Source organism: Scleropages formosus, chromosome 24 (assembly GCF_900964775.1).
Source record: "Scleropages formosus chromosome 24, fSclFor1.1, whole genome shotgun sequence".
In the NCBI taxonomy this organism is placed as follows: Eukaryota; Metazoa; Chordata; class Actinopteri; order Osteoglossiformes; family Osteoglossidae; genus Scleropages; species Scleropages formosus.
The window spans coordinates 18,354,808-18,373,081 of NC_041829.1; the positions used below are offsets into that span (position 1 = coordinate 18,354,808).

The 18,274-nt window shown below is 45.6% G+C and overlaps 2 protein-coding genes across 6 annotated transcripts in view; one reads left to right on the top strand and one right to left on the bottom strand.

The window, feature by feature from the left end:
• rnls (renalase, FAD-dependent amine oxidase) overlaps positions 1-1,500 on the bottom strand; it is a 38,246-nt gene extending 36,746 nt beyond the window's left edge. For 3 of the 5 annotated variants that reach the window (XM_018761116.1, XM_018761118.1, XM_018761115.1), the window contains exons 1-2: positions 1,300-1,500; positions 220-325 (exon numbers count right to left, since the gene is read on the bottom strand). In XM_018761116.1, the coding sequence (XP_018616632.1) occupies positions 220-325; positions 1,300-1,417 (224 nt within the window). In that variant the 5' untranslated portion in view covers positions 1,418-1,500. Of the gene's footprint in view, positions 1-160; positions 326-739; positions 1,011-1,299 lie in introns of those variants that run through there. The other 2 variants (XM_018761117.1, XM_018761119.1) reach the window with 2 other exon arrangements.
• An 871-nt stretch (positions 1,501-2,371) lies between these two features.
• On the top strand, positions 2,372-18,248 carry lipf (lipase, gastric). The gene is made up of 10 exons (XM_018761233.2): positions 2,372-2,434; positions 3,472-3,583; positions 9,242-9,359; positions 13,649-13,847; positions 13,976-14,085; positions 14,813-14,949; positions 15,226-15,372; positions 15,739-15,810; positions 16,840-16,908; positions 17,021-18,248. The coding sequence occupies exons 1-10, from the start codon at positions 2,382-2,384 to the stop codon at positions 17,252-17,254; spliced, it is 1,251 nt and encodes a 416-aa protein (XP_018616749.1). The 5' UTR covers positions 2,372-2,381; the 3' UTR covers positions 17,255-18,248.
• The last annotated feature ends 26 nt before the right edge of the window (positions 18,249-18,274 follow it).

Below are 18,274 nucleotides of genomic sequence, written 5' to 3' on the forward strand. Positions count from 1 at the left end.
AGGATAGCATCTGCTAAATGAAAAAAATGTAAATATCTCGGTGGATAGTGGTCTTAAAAAAAATCAAGGATGGTCACACTTGAATTAGAACTTTTTAAGACAGATGCCCATGAACACATCACAGGAAGGAAGCCGTCTCACTTCCAATCAGCAAGCACACCTGTCTGATGCTGCCATCGCCTGATGTGATATTAAGGTGGACGCTTCTTGGAGCAATACCTTCGATGCGTTTTGGCGTAATATGGTGTGGCGGTTATGTACTGAGCACCCAGGTCAGCTGTGCAGTTGGGGTCACTGGGGCTTCTGCTGGTGGACATTCTTCCTCCTGGAACAAACAACACAACCTCCTTTGCCGGCTGGATTTTGGCGTTTGTAGGCCCGTCACGCCAAAAAAAAGCGGGGTAAACGGTAATTGAATTACACCGATTGACATGCTGCACCGTAAACTGTTCTCATGCTAAACCACATGATTCACGAAAGAGCGAAAGAAAGGGCCTTTCCCAGGAAAGGCCTAGAAACTCTGGAATTTTAAAGAAATGTACATTTGAAGGTTTAGTTGCATTACATTTTTGTGTCTTAGTCCTATTTTTTTTTTTTTTTTTTTTTTTTTTTTTTTTTCCCTGGTTTTTACTTCCTCCCCCCCCCCCCTTTCAAGGACCTAAGCACTGTGCAGCCCACAAGGCCAACAGGATGCCATCTCACTGTGTGCGAAAAAACCGGAGGACACCTCAGAACTTACAGAATTTTTCTCCGTTATTGAAAGTGGTGAATTAAAGCTGTTAAACATCCCTGTTACAATGATATGTTCGGCGCTTTCAGTTAATTGACTGAAAATGTTCCAAATTCAGGCGAAGTCTCACTTTCTTGGCACCAGGAGTAAACTGGACATGCGGTAAACGACGATTGACGCGTTTTTTTCACGCACGTACGTACGTACGCGCGCGCGTCCGAAGGCAACAAGTAAACAGAACAATAACGCGTGTAAAGTCAGAATCTCCGTTTGTTTTGAGCATGGGTTATAATAACATGCGTGTCAAACTATCACGATTCTTAATAACCCGTATGCACAGAATACTTTACCATAAATATTCATCATCACGTCTCGATAAATACTAGAAACATAAATATTCAACACACAGTGTGTGTCGTTTGTGCAAACCTCGCCTTTCGACACACTGACTGTACAGCAAAATCATGTTATTACTGCAAAACAAGATGCGGACAAATAAACGTGGTCAGGAAAAAAAAAAGAGTGTAGTAGGTTACAAACAACTTCATCATGACCTGTATGTAACTGACCTGCACCGCGAGCTTTATCCCACACAACAATGCTAACTTTATTCGGCATTTCTCTACGCAGAAGGCAAGCGCACACACTGCCCGTGAGCCCTGCACCGACTATAAGTACTCGAGACATTAGTATAGCAAAAAAATAAATACGAAGCAATGAAATCCGGCACCGGTAGCTTTTCAGTATTATCGACCTTCCCGAATTACACAACTCAGTATATTGTTGGCCAACCAAAACATGCACCCATCTCCGGTGCTTGTCTGAAAATTTAAACTCTGTCCGAATCAAATTACATTTTGTTTTACAACCGACGATCTCGTTGAATTCCTGTGTCATCTGCAGTTAAAAAAGAGGGAAAAAAAGTCTTTTTTTGTAACTGCGAACTTTAACCTCTTTTGATAATAAAAGCGCTGATGTTGCTGGCCGACCGAAACAGCCAACTAAACTGCTGTCTTCTCTAACGTGGAACTTTGATCCGAATTTTAATTTACATTACAAAACTTTTCATGCCGTTGGCCAACCTAGAAAGTTTCCCGAGATCAGTTTTAAAGTACATTTAGTCACAGCAGTCTTCCAGTAAAACTAATCACAATTTAGCGGTTTAATATTGTTAGTTTTGAATTCCGTTTGAATTTGGTTTATTAAAATATTTAACTAATCGATTTAAAGTACACAAAATAAAGACTATTTGGAATGAAATTATAGACAATTTTGACAATAATTGGCTTTATTTTACATAAAAAAGTAAAAGTGCAATCATTGTTGTACCAGAATTATTCATAAGACTATCACTATCTTGTATCCCGTCATTCTTTGACGTATCGTTTTCCCTTCTGTAGCGTGAGATCACACGGTATACTTAGAGTACTAAATTGGATTGATGTTCTTGTATTGTAAGTGTTTGAATCGTTTAATAAGATGTTTAAAAAAAAATACTTAGTACTAAATTCTAAGAAGTCCCCTACACATATAGGAGATAAAAATTCTTCCACGGAAGGGCCTGATTGGCACACTGGGAAACTGCCGATCAGTGTGGGCGTGGCATTGCCAGTGGGCGGGGTTGGCCATCGTCACGTGATGCGTGCGTCACATGACTTTCCGAACCCTTCTTTTCATACCGACGGGAGGATCTACTGTACATAGGTGAGTGTGGCTTACTTTTCTCAAAAAGTTAAAATTAATCAACTGCTTTTAAGTCCCACAGCTGCAATAGTAGCACATTTATACACCGTTTACTGTGTTTACGTTGTCTTCCTTAATACCATGAGATGACAGGAAGAGAAATGTCATTTCGTTCAACTACTAGGAACACAGATTTTTGCATATTCATTTACATTAAAAAATCACTGAGTGACCCCGCAGTGAAAGAACATTAAAAGATTAAGACTCTTAGAAAGAGGGAGAAATTCATTAATATTTGGTCTGCTAAAGAGCTGTCAGTAGTACTTGGGTGGGATCTAAAATATTAAAAAATAAAGCGTGAATATTTTATGAATATGTAATCAGATAGGCATACTTCCATAAATGATTCATACTCGAGGAGCTTTGTTGATAAATAGATAATAGAGTAACGTGTAAATTAAATTAAAGTTGTTGACCGGATTCCAAGTTTGTTAGTTCTCTAGCCTGCTGAGTCCAGAAACAAATTATAATAATAAGCTCTAATGAAAGTAATAATTTATAGGGTTTAAATGAGTGCCAGTGATTAACTTTAGTTGTGGTTTCTGTGCATTTATTTTTTTTGTTGTTATTTTTAGTTAATGATACTTTCCCAACTAATTTGTGAACTTTGCAAAAATACCTGATCTTTAGATGCGTGGGCCAGTACTCATGAAGTCACCTCCACTCACCTGGCTTTTCATCCTTCCATTGAGTGAGAATTAAACGATAAAATACAGCTCATTAGTTTAGCCATGCCAACTGTGAAAAAAGTACACACGCTTAACTCCTATCTACAGGAAAGCCAGAATGCAGTAATTATGGAAAAAGGTTTTTCTTTTTGATAATTTTAAGTGTGAAGGAATAATAGAGGTGAAGCATCAGGGTATTTGTATACTTCAAAATAATACTGACATTAAAGATATTTGCATCAGGATGCACTGATTATAAGGTGGGGAAGCTGGAACTGAAATTTCTGTTCTTTTTGGAATTCAAATGAATGTTGAACTGGTGTCTTTCAGAGTGAAGATGGCCTGGTTGTTGCTGTCCGTGGCCTTCTTCCTCCAAGGGGTCATCCAGTGTAGGAGGATCGCTAGGGCGGACAGACTGGATCCAGAGGTCAACATGAACATTGTAAGACTAACTAAATCACTTGTAATGTTGAAAAGGTACAACACAGGTAGTGCTGGTGCCTCACAGCTCCTGGGCTGTGCATTTGGTCATGGGTCCAAATCCAGGTCACTCCCTGGGTTTCCACCAGGTGCTTTAGTTTCCTCCTGCGGTCCATGACTGCGTGAGTGAGTCAGCTCTACATAGCTGTGCGGTTTAGATAGGTTAATGATTTTTAGGGAGTCCTGCGCAGTGTATCTAGCACTGTCATTTACCTTGAATAAAGATGTCAGCTAAATATGAGTTCGGGGAGGTGCATTGTGCATCCCGCTGCTGCTCGTAATGCAGCATTTGTAACACGATTGGTATTTACTCTACATGCCATAAATACTAAAAATTCTATTGAGTCACAGGATAATATACACACACACACATTGTCTGAAACAACTTGTCCCAAGTGGGGTCGCGGCGAGCCGGAGCCTAACCCGGCAACGCAGGGCGTAAGGCTGGAGGGGGAAGAGACACACCCAGGACGGGACACCAGTCCATCACAAGGCACCCCAAGCGGGACTCGAACCCCAGACCCACCAGAGAGCAGGCCCCGGCCAAACCCACTGTACCACCACGCCCCCTACAGGATAACACACACAACCGCTTGTCCCAAGTGGGGTCGCGGCGAGCCGGAGCCTAACCCGGCAACGCAGGGCGTAAGGCCGGAGGGGGGGGGGACACACCCAGGACGGGACGCCAGTCCGTCGCAAGGCACCCCAAGCGGGATTCGAACCCCAGACCCACCAGAGAGCAGGCCCCGGCCAAACCCACTGCGCCCCCTACAGGATAATACAGTTAAAGTAAAATCAAGAATAGTTTTCTTCAATTTAGACAATTAAGGTTCAGTGTGTCATTTACTGTGATTTTTACATAGGCAGTCCTTGAACTTGTTCACAATAATGACTGTAGCCTCCCAGGCACAAAAAGGTGGACACCCCAGCACGAGGTGATAATCACTATATGTCACTTTGGAGAAAAGAGTCTTCTAAATGAATAAATGTAGAGATAGTTTGGTCCTTTTAAAAGTTTTAAAAGGGACCAAACTGTCTCTTTGGTTTTGGTGATTGTAGAATTTGCTAATCCAATGTTTGAAGGTCTTTGGCAGCGCCTGAATGAAAAAAAAAAAAGAAATTTTAATCATTTACCAAAAAATGCCGAACTGAATTTCTCTGACTTCTGTTCCATCATATTTGTTAACATTGGTGTTTTAAATATTCACAACCGTACATTTTTGGGGCAGCTGACACCTCATGTGTAGGTTTCCTCGCTGTAAATTATTGGCTATGAAGGCACGTGCAGTTCAGCCGAGACGACATAATTTACATAACCTCTGGCAAATTTTTCTAGGAATCTTCCAAGTTATTCCCTTAAAAGCTGTTTGATTTGCCGTAGCTCTTTCACACTTAAAGGAGGGGGAAAAATAATTTCTGGAATTATTGGGCCAAGAACCCCTCAAACAGTTTTTCTTGGAAAATCGGAAAAATTCTCCAGGCTACAGCACTGTTCCACTTTTCATGCAATAAAGAGAAAAGGAAAGTAGCCTATTATGCACACAAGAAATGTTTATTCTGTCTTTCGGATGGAAACAAATTCCTTCGACATAATGCTTTTTAAAGAACAGAATATAGGTATGAAGTGGGAGTTAGTAGGTACTGCAGTGGTTAGAGCTGTCGCTTTGCAACCGAAAGACCTGGGTTTGAATCCCCACTCCTGCTGTAATACCCTTGAGTAAGGTGCTTACACTGAATTTACACAGTAAAAATTACCCAGCTGTATAAAGCGGTGAACATATATATATATTCACAGTTTGGTGTCCGCTCCACATTGAACATTCCAAGTTACCTTGGACGAAAGTGTCCGTGAAAAAAAATTTTAATAATAATTAGTAATAATAAGTGGCAAACAGACAGACAAAACAAAGTACGGTACAATATAGGCTCATCATTGACTGCAGTGTGCAGTTTCACTGTAACATTAGTATGTAGATACACTGCTTTGGAAAGTAATTCAGCGCTGCTGGAAAGTATGCAAAGCCGTTGCGTCCTTTAGTTTTACCACGAAACGGTTATTTGATGAGAATCAGTGTGTCTCATGTGACTCATATGTTGCTTTAGAGGAAATCATGCGTGTAGTGGAAACACACAAGCAGTGCAGGTGTAAAAATAAGTGAAGCCCAAGTTGCACTGATTATACCAGGTAGGTAAATAGAATTGGGTGTAAATCATAGTCATTTATTCATTTTATAACTTTATTGTAAGATTTAACTTTCAGATTTCTTAAGTTTATTTTAATATTGTAGACAGCAATTGCAGGGTTCACATACTTTGAAGCAGCGCTTTATATTTCTTGGGTTGACTTTCATATTTTTCATTTAGCGGATGATTTTCTCCAAAGTGAAGCACAATAATTTTGAACTTGAATTTCACTTGCACCTTTTTTTCCAAGGTCACTTACACTGCTAGATATACTATACTCAGCTCTCCGCGATCATTCGCCCATCCACACAACACATAAATTCAGTGATTCACACTTTAGAGTCACCAGTTCACTTGAAACACATATCTGGACTGTGGGAGGAAACACACACGTACTGTAACGTAACGCACGCAACACACAGACTGAACAGGGATCAGACCAACAATCCGGGTGCTGTGGGGCTCCAGAACTATCTGCTGTACCAATGTGCCAACCATGAATTTACATGTGTAGAGCATGCAGATGGTTATTTCTGAGGGTCCTTTCTATTTCTCGCTTAACATTTACATTTACATGTATTCATTTAGCAGACGCTTTTCTCCAAAGCGACGTACATCTCAAGAAGATCTTGTAGAAAGTAGAATGTGTGCATTATATAAACAGAGAGGCTTAGGTGCAGATGCGTGATTCTTAAGTGCAGTTTGTTACTTTCCAGCATACCTTCCACATCACACGAGGTGCTGCATAAATAGTGATTCCAAATCACTATTTTTTTTTTTTTAAATAAACATTTACATAACACGAGTAGCTGTGTGAAAGTGTATCCGTTATTCAACAGTTATGATCTCAAAGTTATAGAGCATGAACATTTACACATTACATGTACTTAGGAGGGGGGCGTGGTGGCGCGGTGGCGCGGCAGGTTCGGCCGGTGCCCGCTGTGCGGCGGGTCTGGGGTTCGAGCCCTGCTTGGGGTACCTTGCGTCCCGTCCAGAGTGTTTTCCCGCCCCCTTCGGCCTTGCGCCCTGTGCTGCCGGGTTAGGCTCTGGCTCCCCGCTTGGAACAAGCGGTCTCAGACATTGCTTGGTTGGTACGTACTTTGCGGATCATGGGAGAAGTGAGTCTGGAAGAGGTGAGTTTTAAGAGCCTTCTTAAATGTAGAGAGAGATTCAGCAGTTCTGAGTGAGGGGGGGCATGTCATTTCACCACCAGAACCGAAAACCTTTGTGCTTTTGCGTTTGGACCTTTTGTGCGTGGGACCACTAAGCGGGCGGAGGTGGAGGAGCGTCGCAGTCTAGTTGGGGTGTAGTGGATCATCAGGTCTTGTAGATAAGACACTGAACGCTAGCAGCAGACACTTAGCGGCAGTTTAGTGGTGTGAGGAATTGCGCAAGATGTAATGCAAGAAGAGTTCTGCTTTCTTGCCCCACATCTGAGCTCCTGCCATTTGACATCCTGTTATTGGGGTGATGGAGTTCAGCACGTGACCAAAGAACTTAGGCAACAGTGTGCAAATGGTTGATCTCCTGCCACAGAAGCCGAACCATTTCCTCATTATCTATCCGTTAGCGAGGCGGATTAATTTCTTTATGTTTCCTGCGCATAATATTTACACGGTAAATAAGATTAAATTCTTGAGGTGGTAAATTAACGTTATCAGCAATTTCGGTGCCATTTTCTTCGTTTCCTTTTTATTGATATGACGGGACAGGTTTAATCAAACAGAATTGCGGCAAACGATCAGCAAGATAAGTGTGCGCAAGTGCACGAGTCCTTTCATAGGAGGAGCAAACAGTTGTGATATCTTTCAAGAAAGGCACTTTTACAAATAAGGGAAGCTTCATTGTTCATTGTGCCTTGCTGGCGCAGTGATTATTCTGCAGTACAGCAAGGTACTCTTACCATGACAATTTATTATTGTTTTTATCTGTTTATCCTTGATTTAAGATTAAATCCATCATTAAAATCTGTAATGCTTTCGCAAATACATAACGGATTAACCATGAGCCAAATAAATGGTTATTTCCAAACTCCTTATTCGTACACGCATTCTTCGGGAGGATTGCCGGCCTGCCTCTCAACTATGAATTTTGACGGTCGTGCGAAGAAGCGGAGCCATGTGACGTTTATATATTCGCTCAGCTCCCCCCACGCCCCCCACGTGAGATTCCTCCACCCTCCCCTCTTCTCTCCTGAGTGTTTGTTGAACCAGCAGCGAGCTTATCCTTAAGTGGCCCAGAGTAGACTCTGCCGACGGAGACCCGCGGGGAGTGGGAAATTGCGGTGCCTTTAATTATGCATGGGTAGATTGCATGGCAAGCCTGGATCCAACACGCTCGCACAATTTCTTTGAAGTTTCTGATTAGAATTTATATCATATCTAGGACTGAGGGAGTGTGACTGTGTCCTTGCATGAAAATGGGGCCTGGAAATGGAAGGCTGCTAATGATTTTTGTGGAAGGATCTGAGCAAAAAAAGAAGTGCTTTAGTTTCTTTGGATGTATGTTTCTTTTTAAAACTGCATTTTTTTAAGAATACAGAAAATCATAAAAATGCTCTGCCTCACCTCTCTAATAGCTGTTTTCCCGGTGTTATTGTGAAATGTAAGAGGACAGAGATAATTAGCGAAGATTCCCTATGGACTCACAGAATATCCTCTCCTGCTGGACCCAGTGACCTCTCTGGTCGCAGCCTAGAAGACAAAGGATTATAACCCTGATACCTACAGGGCCTGATCGCTCCCTACATGCGAGCAAGACCACTGCGCTCCCCCACTGCTTGGTGGTCCCGCTTACAAAGGGATCCAAAATCTAAAGCCCATCGGTCCTCGGCGCTAACCTTCGACGTTCATGTTGGGAATTAACTCCCTCTGTCCCTCAGAACCACTGAATCCCTTCCAGCTTTCAAGGTGTCTCTTTTGGGCCCATTTCTCTCCCAGTCTCCTTAAAGCTTTATAAGTTATTCGACATCACTTACTTTTTATCGACATTTTTCTACCCGTACTATATGTCACTTCTGTAGGTAGCTACCGTGAAAATGGTGGCATGAGACAAATACCACTGCTGTGATAACCATGTGTTTGAATCCAAGCCCTCTCTGTGTTGTGGGGTGCACTTTTGTTCCCCCACCACGACGTCGCTCATGAGACAACCGTCCGGTAAATTCATGGATGTAAACACGAATACATATGCCGTGTTGCATTACGTTATTGTAGTTTACCTTGAATGCTTTTCTGAGAGAACCTTTTCCGTTTTCTTGGACCTTTTGTCAGATATTTGTGTTTCCTTTGGTATTTATTTGATGAAAATGGGCCGCTCAATATGCTAGATATACTGGGAAGCCAAAACCTGATTCTTGTTTTACTGCCTCTCCTGAGATTTCGCTGGCCGTGGTCTCGTTCAGATGGTTGATGGGGGCGTCTTCTGTTTCCCGCAGAGTGAGATCATTTCATTCTGGGGCTACCCTTCCGAGGAGCACGAGGTGGTCACCGAGGACGGCTTCATCTTAAGCGTCAACAGGATCCCTCATGGCGCGAAGAGCACGCCAACAGGAGGTGGGTGGAGCACGACTCGTCCATCTGTGAGAAAATCGGTCGGAGCGCCGTCGCCGCTGCTCAGCCGCCCCCCTCGATGGTGCCTCTGTCATCGTTCCTGTATATTTCCAGCGTACTGCAGTAAAACAAGTCACTGATCCACTGTTAACACAGAAAGTCATCAATTAAAATGTGGCCATACTGACGACACACATCTGGCTTTCTGCTCAAGTTGTTGACTGCCTGAAGGGCCATGCCCTTTCAAAGCATGATGTTAAAATTAAGTCAAAAAATGATTTTTATTCGTTTAACTTTTCCAAATGCACATGGTATGTTAGCGGAGACTGAGTCAAAAAAGCAGGCTTTATACACAAAGAGTTTAACAAGAGCTTGACGGAGCATAATGTACAAGTGACACGCTAAAATCGCAAGATTTTCACAGTCCATCACAGGACCTTGCCACACACTCATTCACGCAAACATGTACACGTTACGGGAAATTTAGATTCCACAGTTCACACGAAACAGAGCTTTCTGGAGCGTGGGAGGAAACAAGAGCACAGAGAGAACACGCAGACTGAGCCAGATCCCAACCCTCACCCGAGATGCTACGAAGCGCCATCGCTACCCGCTGTGCCACTGTGCCGCCCCAAAGCATTTTCAAGTGACTCTTCTCTGTAAAGAACAACTTCCGATCTACAGAAATGACCGATGTCTTTTCGCCGCGGAAAAGGATATTTTCCTCACCTTGGACCGCAGAGCGCGCCGCAGTACCGTGTTCTTAGGGACTTGTGTATCAGCAGGAAATAATGGAGATGACGGCACTGAATCAATAGCAGAAGAGCATGGAAGAGTGAACCTTAGGCTGCAACACACAAAGCAGCGGTCTTTGTTGCCGGGAGATGGCTTTCATTTTATATTTATGATACAAAATATGATACGTGACTGCTCTGCCTTTATTTTCCAGCAACTTTTTTGCCGGGATGGGAGACGAGTCATTTCCAAGGTCCGCGCGGCGTACCTTTTGGTTCCATTGTCAACGCGTACGTAGTTTTCCGAAGCGTGGGGGATATTGCAGTCGGGGAATCGCAGCTGGTGTCGAGAGCGTCCCTCGTGGTGATGAGCGATCGCCGATATCATCCGGTGAGCCTTCGGTTGTCTCGAACCAACGGTGGAAAACGAAACGGCATAGTTCACGGGCTGTGAGTCAGTAGCACGTTTCAGCTGCTCGGTCAGGACCGCGTGTCTCGCTCAGTGCTGTGACACACTGAAACAAATGAATTATTTACATGTGACAAACACCCATCAGCGTGTGAGTTGCTCAGTGGGGATGGCTCAATATGAGCAATATTACTGTCCGCTTGTCGATACTGAATAACGCAAGAGTTCGCCTTGAGCCGTGTGGGTTCAGTGTGGAAGTTCCTACTGATCTGATGAGGCTGGTCCGTCGAGAGGAAACTGACGTAATTAAAATAACCCGGAACAAAGCGAACAAACGTATTATGTAAAAGAAAAGAAAAAAATTCAATGTAATAAATTGAGGGGGGCGCGGCGGCACAGCGGGTTTGGCCGGGTCCCGCTCTCTGGTGGGTCTGAGGTTCGAGTCCCGCTTGGGGTGACTTGTGATGAACTGGCGCCCCGTCCTGGGTGCGTCCCCCCTCCAGCCCTGCGCCCTGTGTTGCTGGGTTAGGCTCCGGTTTACCGTGACCCTGCTTGGGACAAGCAGTTTCAGCTATTGTGTGTGTGTGTGTGTGTGTGTGTGTGTGTGTGTGTAGTATTATTATTATTATTATTATTATTATTATTATTGCATTGGATCATGACGTTCAGCCAGACCTGGAGCAAAGTTGCTGTTAATAGAGAAGTGACATCACCCCAGTCTGCCGCTGCGTTTCCTTCGTCCTTCGGCTCTCTGGCTGGGGAGGGTGTCGGCTTCTCCCGAAATTATTTATCGCGGCGCTCTCTGATGTGGAGAAACGCGGCCTGCCGGGTCCCCTCCCCCCTACACCAACCCAATTTCCCTCCGAAACTCCCGCCTGGCCGCTTCATCAGAAGGAATGCGATTTTCGCAAACGCAGCGCAGGATGGAAGACACCATTCTGTCACATGAAAAGAATCGGGAAAAGCGTGCGGGGCGAGAAGGGGACCTCCCGGCCCACGCGTCAGAGCATCGTGCTTCAAATGTGCTAATCGCTGCGTGCGGTGCGGCGAGGGTGGACCGAGGGGTGGGAAAGAGGCAGCCGGCAGCACGGGGGACGCAAGCAGCCTCGCTTCCAATCAGCCTGCCGGGAGGGGAACTAGAACCCGAACTCTAAATGCTGGGCTCGCACCCTGGCTGCTAGCTGCGGCCCGGTCGCCAGGACCGGGGCCCTCCGCGATGGCTCTGAGCCTCCGGTGAGCAGGCGGGCAGGGTGTTGAAAGGAGCACAGTCGCAACCACCGCAGTGCCAGCGTGCGTTAGCGTGCCGCGCGGCTCTCGTACGACACGCATTGCCCCCCCCCCCCCCGCACCGGTGTACGCTTCCTCCCCTTTGTGCTTTTATGTTTCATTGATGAGCAGAGTGATTTCCAGAGTACATATAATCCCAGCTGTGAAACCAAGCCGGCGTGAAAAACAAATATGGCACCTCTTAACCCCACGTGCGCACACACACACACACACACGCATGCGCACGCTCCCCTTCCTCTGCCGCACATTGTCTGGTGTGATTTTGAATGTGAACTCATCCCGCTGACACAAATCGCTGTGTAGGTGGATTCTCTGCCCTCTGGGTAATGGTGGCCTTATGTCTTTATTTTGCATTTTTCTCATTAAACTAAGGGGAAAATGAACTCCGCGTCCTCCGCTCGACCTTCTGAGTTTGAAGGGAGTTTATTCAAAATGCAAACGAGGCGTCGTGTCGATGCCGAGAATGTCGGGATTAGTTTGTCGTTAGGAACGCTTTGTCGGGCTCTACGAGGGTTTGTCTGGAACTCCCTTGTCCTCCTTATTAATCCCCCCCATGTTCGTCAGGCTTCCGAGGGTCTTCAAAGGAGGCTGGAAATTTGCTCGCCGATGCACTGTATTCAGACGTCACATAAATAGGCGCCCATCGGGATGTTTGCCTTACGGGAGTGTAGGAGGGAGGGTACGAGCGTTGTGGATCAAGTAGGGTCGTGTTTGTGCGCACGCGTGTAGACGCGAGTGTGTGAGCGTGCACCTCAGCCAGCGGTCGTGCTCGGTGTGGCGGGCCGGGCCGTCCGCCGTCCGCGGGAACATGTTGACGGGGCCTCTCGGACGGCGCTGTCGACGACAACCACGAGTTGGACGCCGTGACTTTACGCGAGGCCTGTCTTCTATTGATTTCACAAAGCGGCCAAGGAGCGCCCCACCCTTCTCTTTCGCAACGCTGTACCCGGGATTCGAAATTCGTGGAGAGCTCCAGATGCCGTCACGGTGATCGCCACGTGGAAATGTGGGAGAAAGAGCTTTCCGGTCATAAAACTTTTGCACTTGTCACCAGTTCTTTGAATGTTGGGAGGGACCACCCTGTAGTTCGTAATCCCATTGTGTCGGTGTGGGCCGCTCGTAAGCCTCTTACTCGCACGGAGCCCCTTTCAAAAGCGTGCGCCTCCGCAGGTCTCTGCTGATTCCTCCGATTAGACGTACTGCGGCAAACGAGGGGAAGAAATATCTGTCGTGTACGTTTCCGAGAAAGACAGTCCGCCAGAGTGGGAAGGGAGCAGTGGGACGGCGAGGGAGCAGAGCTCATTCTCCCGCTTCCTCCCATCAGCGCCCGGCACTGGCCTCCCCCGGCACTTACGTAAAGTGTGAAATCTCACTCGCGCTCCCCTCTATAAGGTAGGGCTCGGCAAGGGAGGCGGGGCAGGGGGAGGGGGGAGGCGGGAGGCGAGGGGCGGCGGCGGCAGTGGCAGGGTACAAGAATGGCTGGTATGAAGTAGAACAATCCTATCGGCTGCGGGACTGTTTGTACTACCGAGGCGACCAGAGCATCCTGTTTCTGACAGATCTCCCTGATAAGGGTCCCAAAAAAGAAAACGAAAGAGTCTCGAGGTCCCTTGGGACCGAGGCCCCGCAGTTGCTCTCGTGCAGTTGGTTTGCTCCCCCTGGTGGTGCCGATTCCTCCCTACACCAGACAGTTAAAAACTGTGATTTTTTCCAAAGGAATTTATTATTATTCAAAGTTGCTGCGGTGCACGAAGTGCAGAAAGTACACGTGTCTTCGTACTCGAGTCGACTGAGCGCGTCAGCGTTGGGTGTCGGAATGGTCCGTTTGGTCACGGAGGTCAGCGGCTTGTGTCGTCCTGCAGAACCCAGACCCGTGGTGCTCCTGCAGCACGGTCTTCTGGCAGCCGGGAGCAACTGGGTGACGAACCCGCCGAACAGCAGCCTGGGCTTCGTCCTGGCCGACGCCGGCTACGACGTGTGGCTCGGGAACAGCCGCGGGAACACGTGGTCCAGGAAACACGTCTCTCTCAGTCCGGACCAGAACGCCTTCTGGGAGTTCAGGTAGTCGGTTTGTGCAGTTGGACGTCATGGATGTCACATGGTTTTGTGGAGACTCGTTCTGTACACCAGCAAACAGGAGGCAGTAATTTTTGCGCTGTTTTTTTTTTTTTTTTTTCTTCCAATGTTAGCTTCGATGAAATGGCAAAGAAGGACCTTCCAGCTGTAGTGAACTACATCACAAAGACCACAGCTCAGGAGCAGATCTTCTACGTGGGACATTCTCAGGGCACCACCATTGGTAAGACAACTGGAAGGCAGAATGTTGCTAAGGATACTGACTTATCGCTTGTAGGCTGTTGGTTCTAGTCCCAAAAAGAGTCTCTCTAGAAGTCCTTATCTTCAGTTTACAATGAGCTCATTACATCAAGAGAAGGAAAGATTTGGATGCCGACACGTGATTCTAAAATACAGTTAATTTGTCACAATCCACCATATGAACCCATGTACATCATATGAGTAGCTGCATAAAGGTTCAACCACTGTTCAACAATTTCTGATCACTAAATTATTAAACATCTCTTCCAGCAGAGATGCTGAGGTTGGGGTTCCTACATGAATTGGTTAAAAAAAAAGTCAACTAAGCAACTACAGCAACTACAGTACTATTAATAGTTGTAGTGGAGATATTTTTATTACAGTAAGAGCAATAATTTGGGATAGCTGGTAGTGCAGTGGTTAGAGCTGCTGCCTTTGGATCCGAAGGCTGTCGGTTCAAACCTCACCCACTGCTGTAGGACGCTTGAGCAGCACTTACCCTGAATTGCTCCGGTAAAATTACCCAGCTGTAAAAATGGGTAAATTGCTGTAGGTACCTTAACATAGTGAGTTGCTTTAGTGAGACTTAAATGTAAGAACACTTTGAGGTATTGCCATCTGATTTTTTTTTTTTTGTACATCTCTGATGCTTGGCAGCTGTAAGTTTAGGTTGATTGTACATCCAAATGTAATCACTGGTGTTTCTGTAGCCTTCATAGCATTTTCCACCATGCCTGAACTAGCAAGCAAAATCAAGATGTTCTTTGCTCTGGCGCCGGTCGCCACAGTGAGATACACCAAGAGTCCCATGGTGAAGCTCTCCTTTCTACCAGAGTTCCTCATCTGGGTGAGGGAAAAAAAACGGAAAAGAAAACGTGTTTCTGAAATGTATGTATCGTTGTACGATGGCAAGTCAAATACCGCAGTAATATTCGTAACAAAGCTCAACTTAAACGTTACTGCGGGTACTTTTTGACTTGTCTTCACACATAAGTAGGAAACAAATTGTTTTCAAAAAACTGTTATTCTTAATGCTCAGGGCAGATTAGCGAATCGGTGCGTAGTCCAGTGATCCGAGTTTGAGCGACGGCCCGGCGTTCCATCTCTTCATTCCAACCCGCAGGATTTCTTCGGAAGGAAGGACTTTCTGCCGCAAAGTGAAATGATCAAGTGGTTTGCCACCAAGTTGTGTAGCCATCAGCCAGTTTCCTTCTTGTGTGGAAATATCTTCTTCGTCATTTGTGGTTTCGACGAGAGGAACCTCAACATGGTACGTCTGATATTGCCGTCGCGGGACGCTCGCAATCTTCCCATTTTATCAGCTCGCATTGCAGGGTCTCGCTTTCATCTCCATGTACGAATTCATAGAAGGTCGTAGTTTCAAATTTTAAAGGGAGCTTCATAAGCGTTGGCTATTGCGTTAAAGCGGTTTTTTGAAGCTGATACAGAGGAACGCTCCACGCTTTACGCTCCCATTGATATCGACTGTGAAAATATCGGTTGACGACAGCTGATGTTCATGTTTAATTTATACGCCAGACATTCTATATTTCTATATACGGTCTGGGACTTGGTTCTTACTGTCAAAGTGCACCTTTGCCTCCGACCTTCATTAACTCCAATCTCCCTCTTCCAGTCTCGAACCCCTGTGTACACCACCCACTGCCCAGCTGGGACATCCGTTCAGAACATGATTCACTGGTCTCAGGTATGGGAAACTCAGCACCTGTGGAACAGAATATGTGCAAACGCATATGTTCCCGAAGCCGGAAAATAGGCCAAGTTCTGTGTTAGAGCTCAAAACTGTTTAATCTCAAGCCCAGTGCAGCTTCCATCTTTTTATTTATGTATATACTGTATATGTATTTTTCCCCCAACCCAGAATATTTACATGTGATATAGGCTTTATATAGCTGCTATATAAAGCCTATATCACATGTCACAACGGCCAAGGGACGGTTTGAAGTGATTTATAAAGTTTCACTCAGGCTGCGGAAGGAAAGAAATGAAAGACGGGGTATGATTTATGACACACTGAGATATCACTCTAATCACACAGCCCAACATCTTTACCACCCCCCATGGACACATCTCCTGGATTAAGTTCACAGCTGCAGTCAGATTTATTCATTATTCTTCTGGGCACAGTTTACCCAGAACTCTCAGCGCTCCGCCGCTAAATCCCCAGTCGAAGTCTTTGATCTGCTCTTCCTGTCCCGGCAGCCGTCACCGCCGCAAAGAGCCGTACACATTCCCATCTTTCGTGGCAATGTACTTCCTACAGAGAAGCCTGTCACGAAACAATGTTTTTTTTGGGGGGCAGGGGGGACTCTCTTACTTTATTGAATAATTAATGTCTCACTGATGGACATGGGTGCGTTTATAATTTGGCGTAGTGACATTTCCATATCTTTTTTTTAACGCACACAAAACATAATTCTTTGCGTGGGATTTGATTTTGTTCATTTTGCCCTGAAAACGCGAGAATATGACATCAGCTCTGAGAAGGACCCTACCCTGCACAGCCAATGCCGCGAACGTGGGTGACGCTCCTTAAAGGAAGCCGACGGGAACGCAAATGACAGGGCGAGCGCTTCGGTCGAAGGGTTAACGTCAGTGTCCGGGATGCAGATTGTCAGGTCGCTGCAGCCTTCAGCTGAAGCATCGTATGCTGCGTATGGCACGTATCGAAGAGGGGTTCAGGTCCTCAGCAGGTACGGCTCCATTCCTTCCACAGATGGTGCATTCTGGGAAGCTGATGGCCTACAACTATGGCAGAGCTGGAAACCTGGCCCATTACAATCAGGTACGACGACTATCATCTCGTACTTAGCCGCCGCCTCTGACCTTACGAAGGGTGCGAGACGGAGAAGTCTGGTTCCAGAGATCCTCACAGCTCTCTGCTCTTTTCCCACCAGACGACTCCGCCGCTGTACCACGTGCGGGACGTGAAGGTGCCCACGGCGGTGTTTTCTGGGGGTCACGACACGCTGGCCGATCCCATGGACGTGGCTGTGCTTCTCGCGGAGATACAGCACCTGGTTTACCATAAGAATATCCCGCACTGGGAGCACCTGGACTTCATCTGGGGCCTGGATGCTCCGCAGGAGATGTTCAGTGACATCCTCACACTGTTGAAGAAGCATTCATGACCTCCATGTGGCTCAGAGCAGGGGTGCGTGAATCCCCTTCCAGGTCAAGCAGCGATCATTACGTTACTCCATTGCCATTTACCACGGTCTACACAGTTTTCAAGCAGTAGTTCTATCGTGTGTGTGAATTTACTAACCGTCCAACTGTGGCAGTGTTCCATTTTAACATTTCCGTTTGCACCAAATTCTGTTTGCTGACTCAGGAATACTTGTGAATTAAGCTATTTTTTGTGCGCTCAATCCTTTACTGACCCTCCTTTCCTTTACTAACCCTCTAGAAAAATGGACCATTCTGTGTTTCGGGGGCCCGGTTTTCGTTTTTGCGGTCCAGTTTAAGCGAACGTACACCACGGCATGCTGGTTTAAATGTACCATCATACGGTCCAGTTTTTGCCTCTCTAGGAAAGCGGCTTTTTAACACTAAAGATGTTTTTTCATTTAAGGAAGATGCTTTTAATGATTAACATAGCCCTTATAATTTAAAAATTGTCAATTTCATGGTCTTACCAGTAAGTGCTTGGTGCATCATAATGCTGTTCACACCTTCCCATTAACATACTTCATTGTATTTACACTTCTGGGTCGAGCCACTGTTACCGTTGGTTTTTCAAACCAGGACTAATGAATATTTTTTTAAAGGGATTGGTACCTCGATTTTTAAGCTTTTTAAATTAACATACTGAATCTTCATGCACTGATTCTGTAAAGGAAAATTTAGAAATGTTAACAGATTGACATGTTTGAATCCTACTCATGTGTCCTTCCCAACACTTTGCAATGGTAAACCATGATAACATTTCCCATTTTACATAACGCTTCACTGATAAACCTCTTTCACAGAATACCGTTGAGGTGAGATTACTTTGAATTTATGACAGCGTTCTGAGACTAACCCCCTTTTGTTGTTCCTCGGAAGCCCACAGCATCCCTTCACACTGCATCTCAGATTTTTACACACATTTATTATGCTTCATTGCAGAAGGTAGAAAAAAAATCCATTTCACACAAAATAAAACCAGG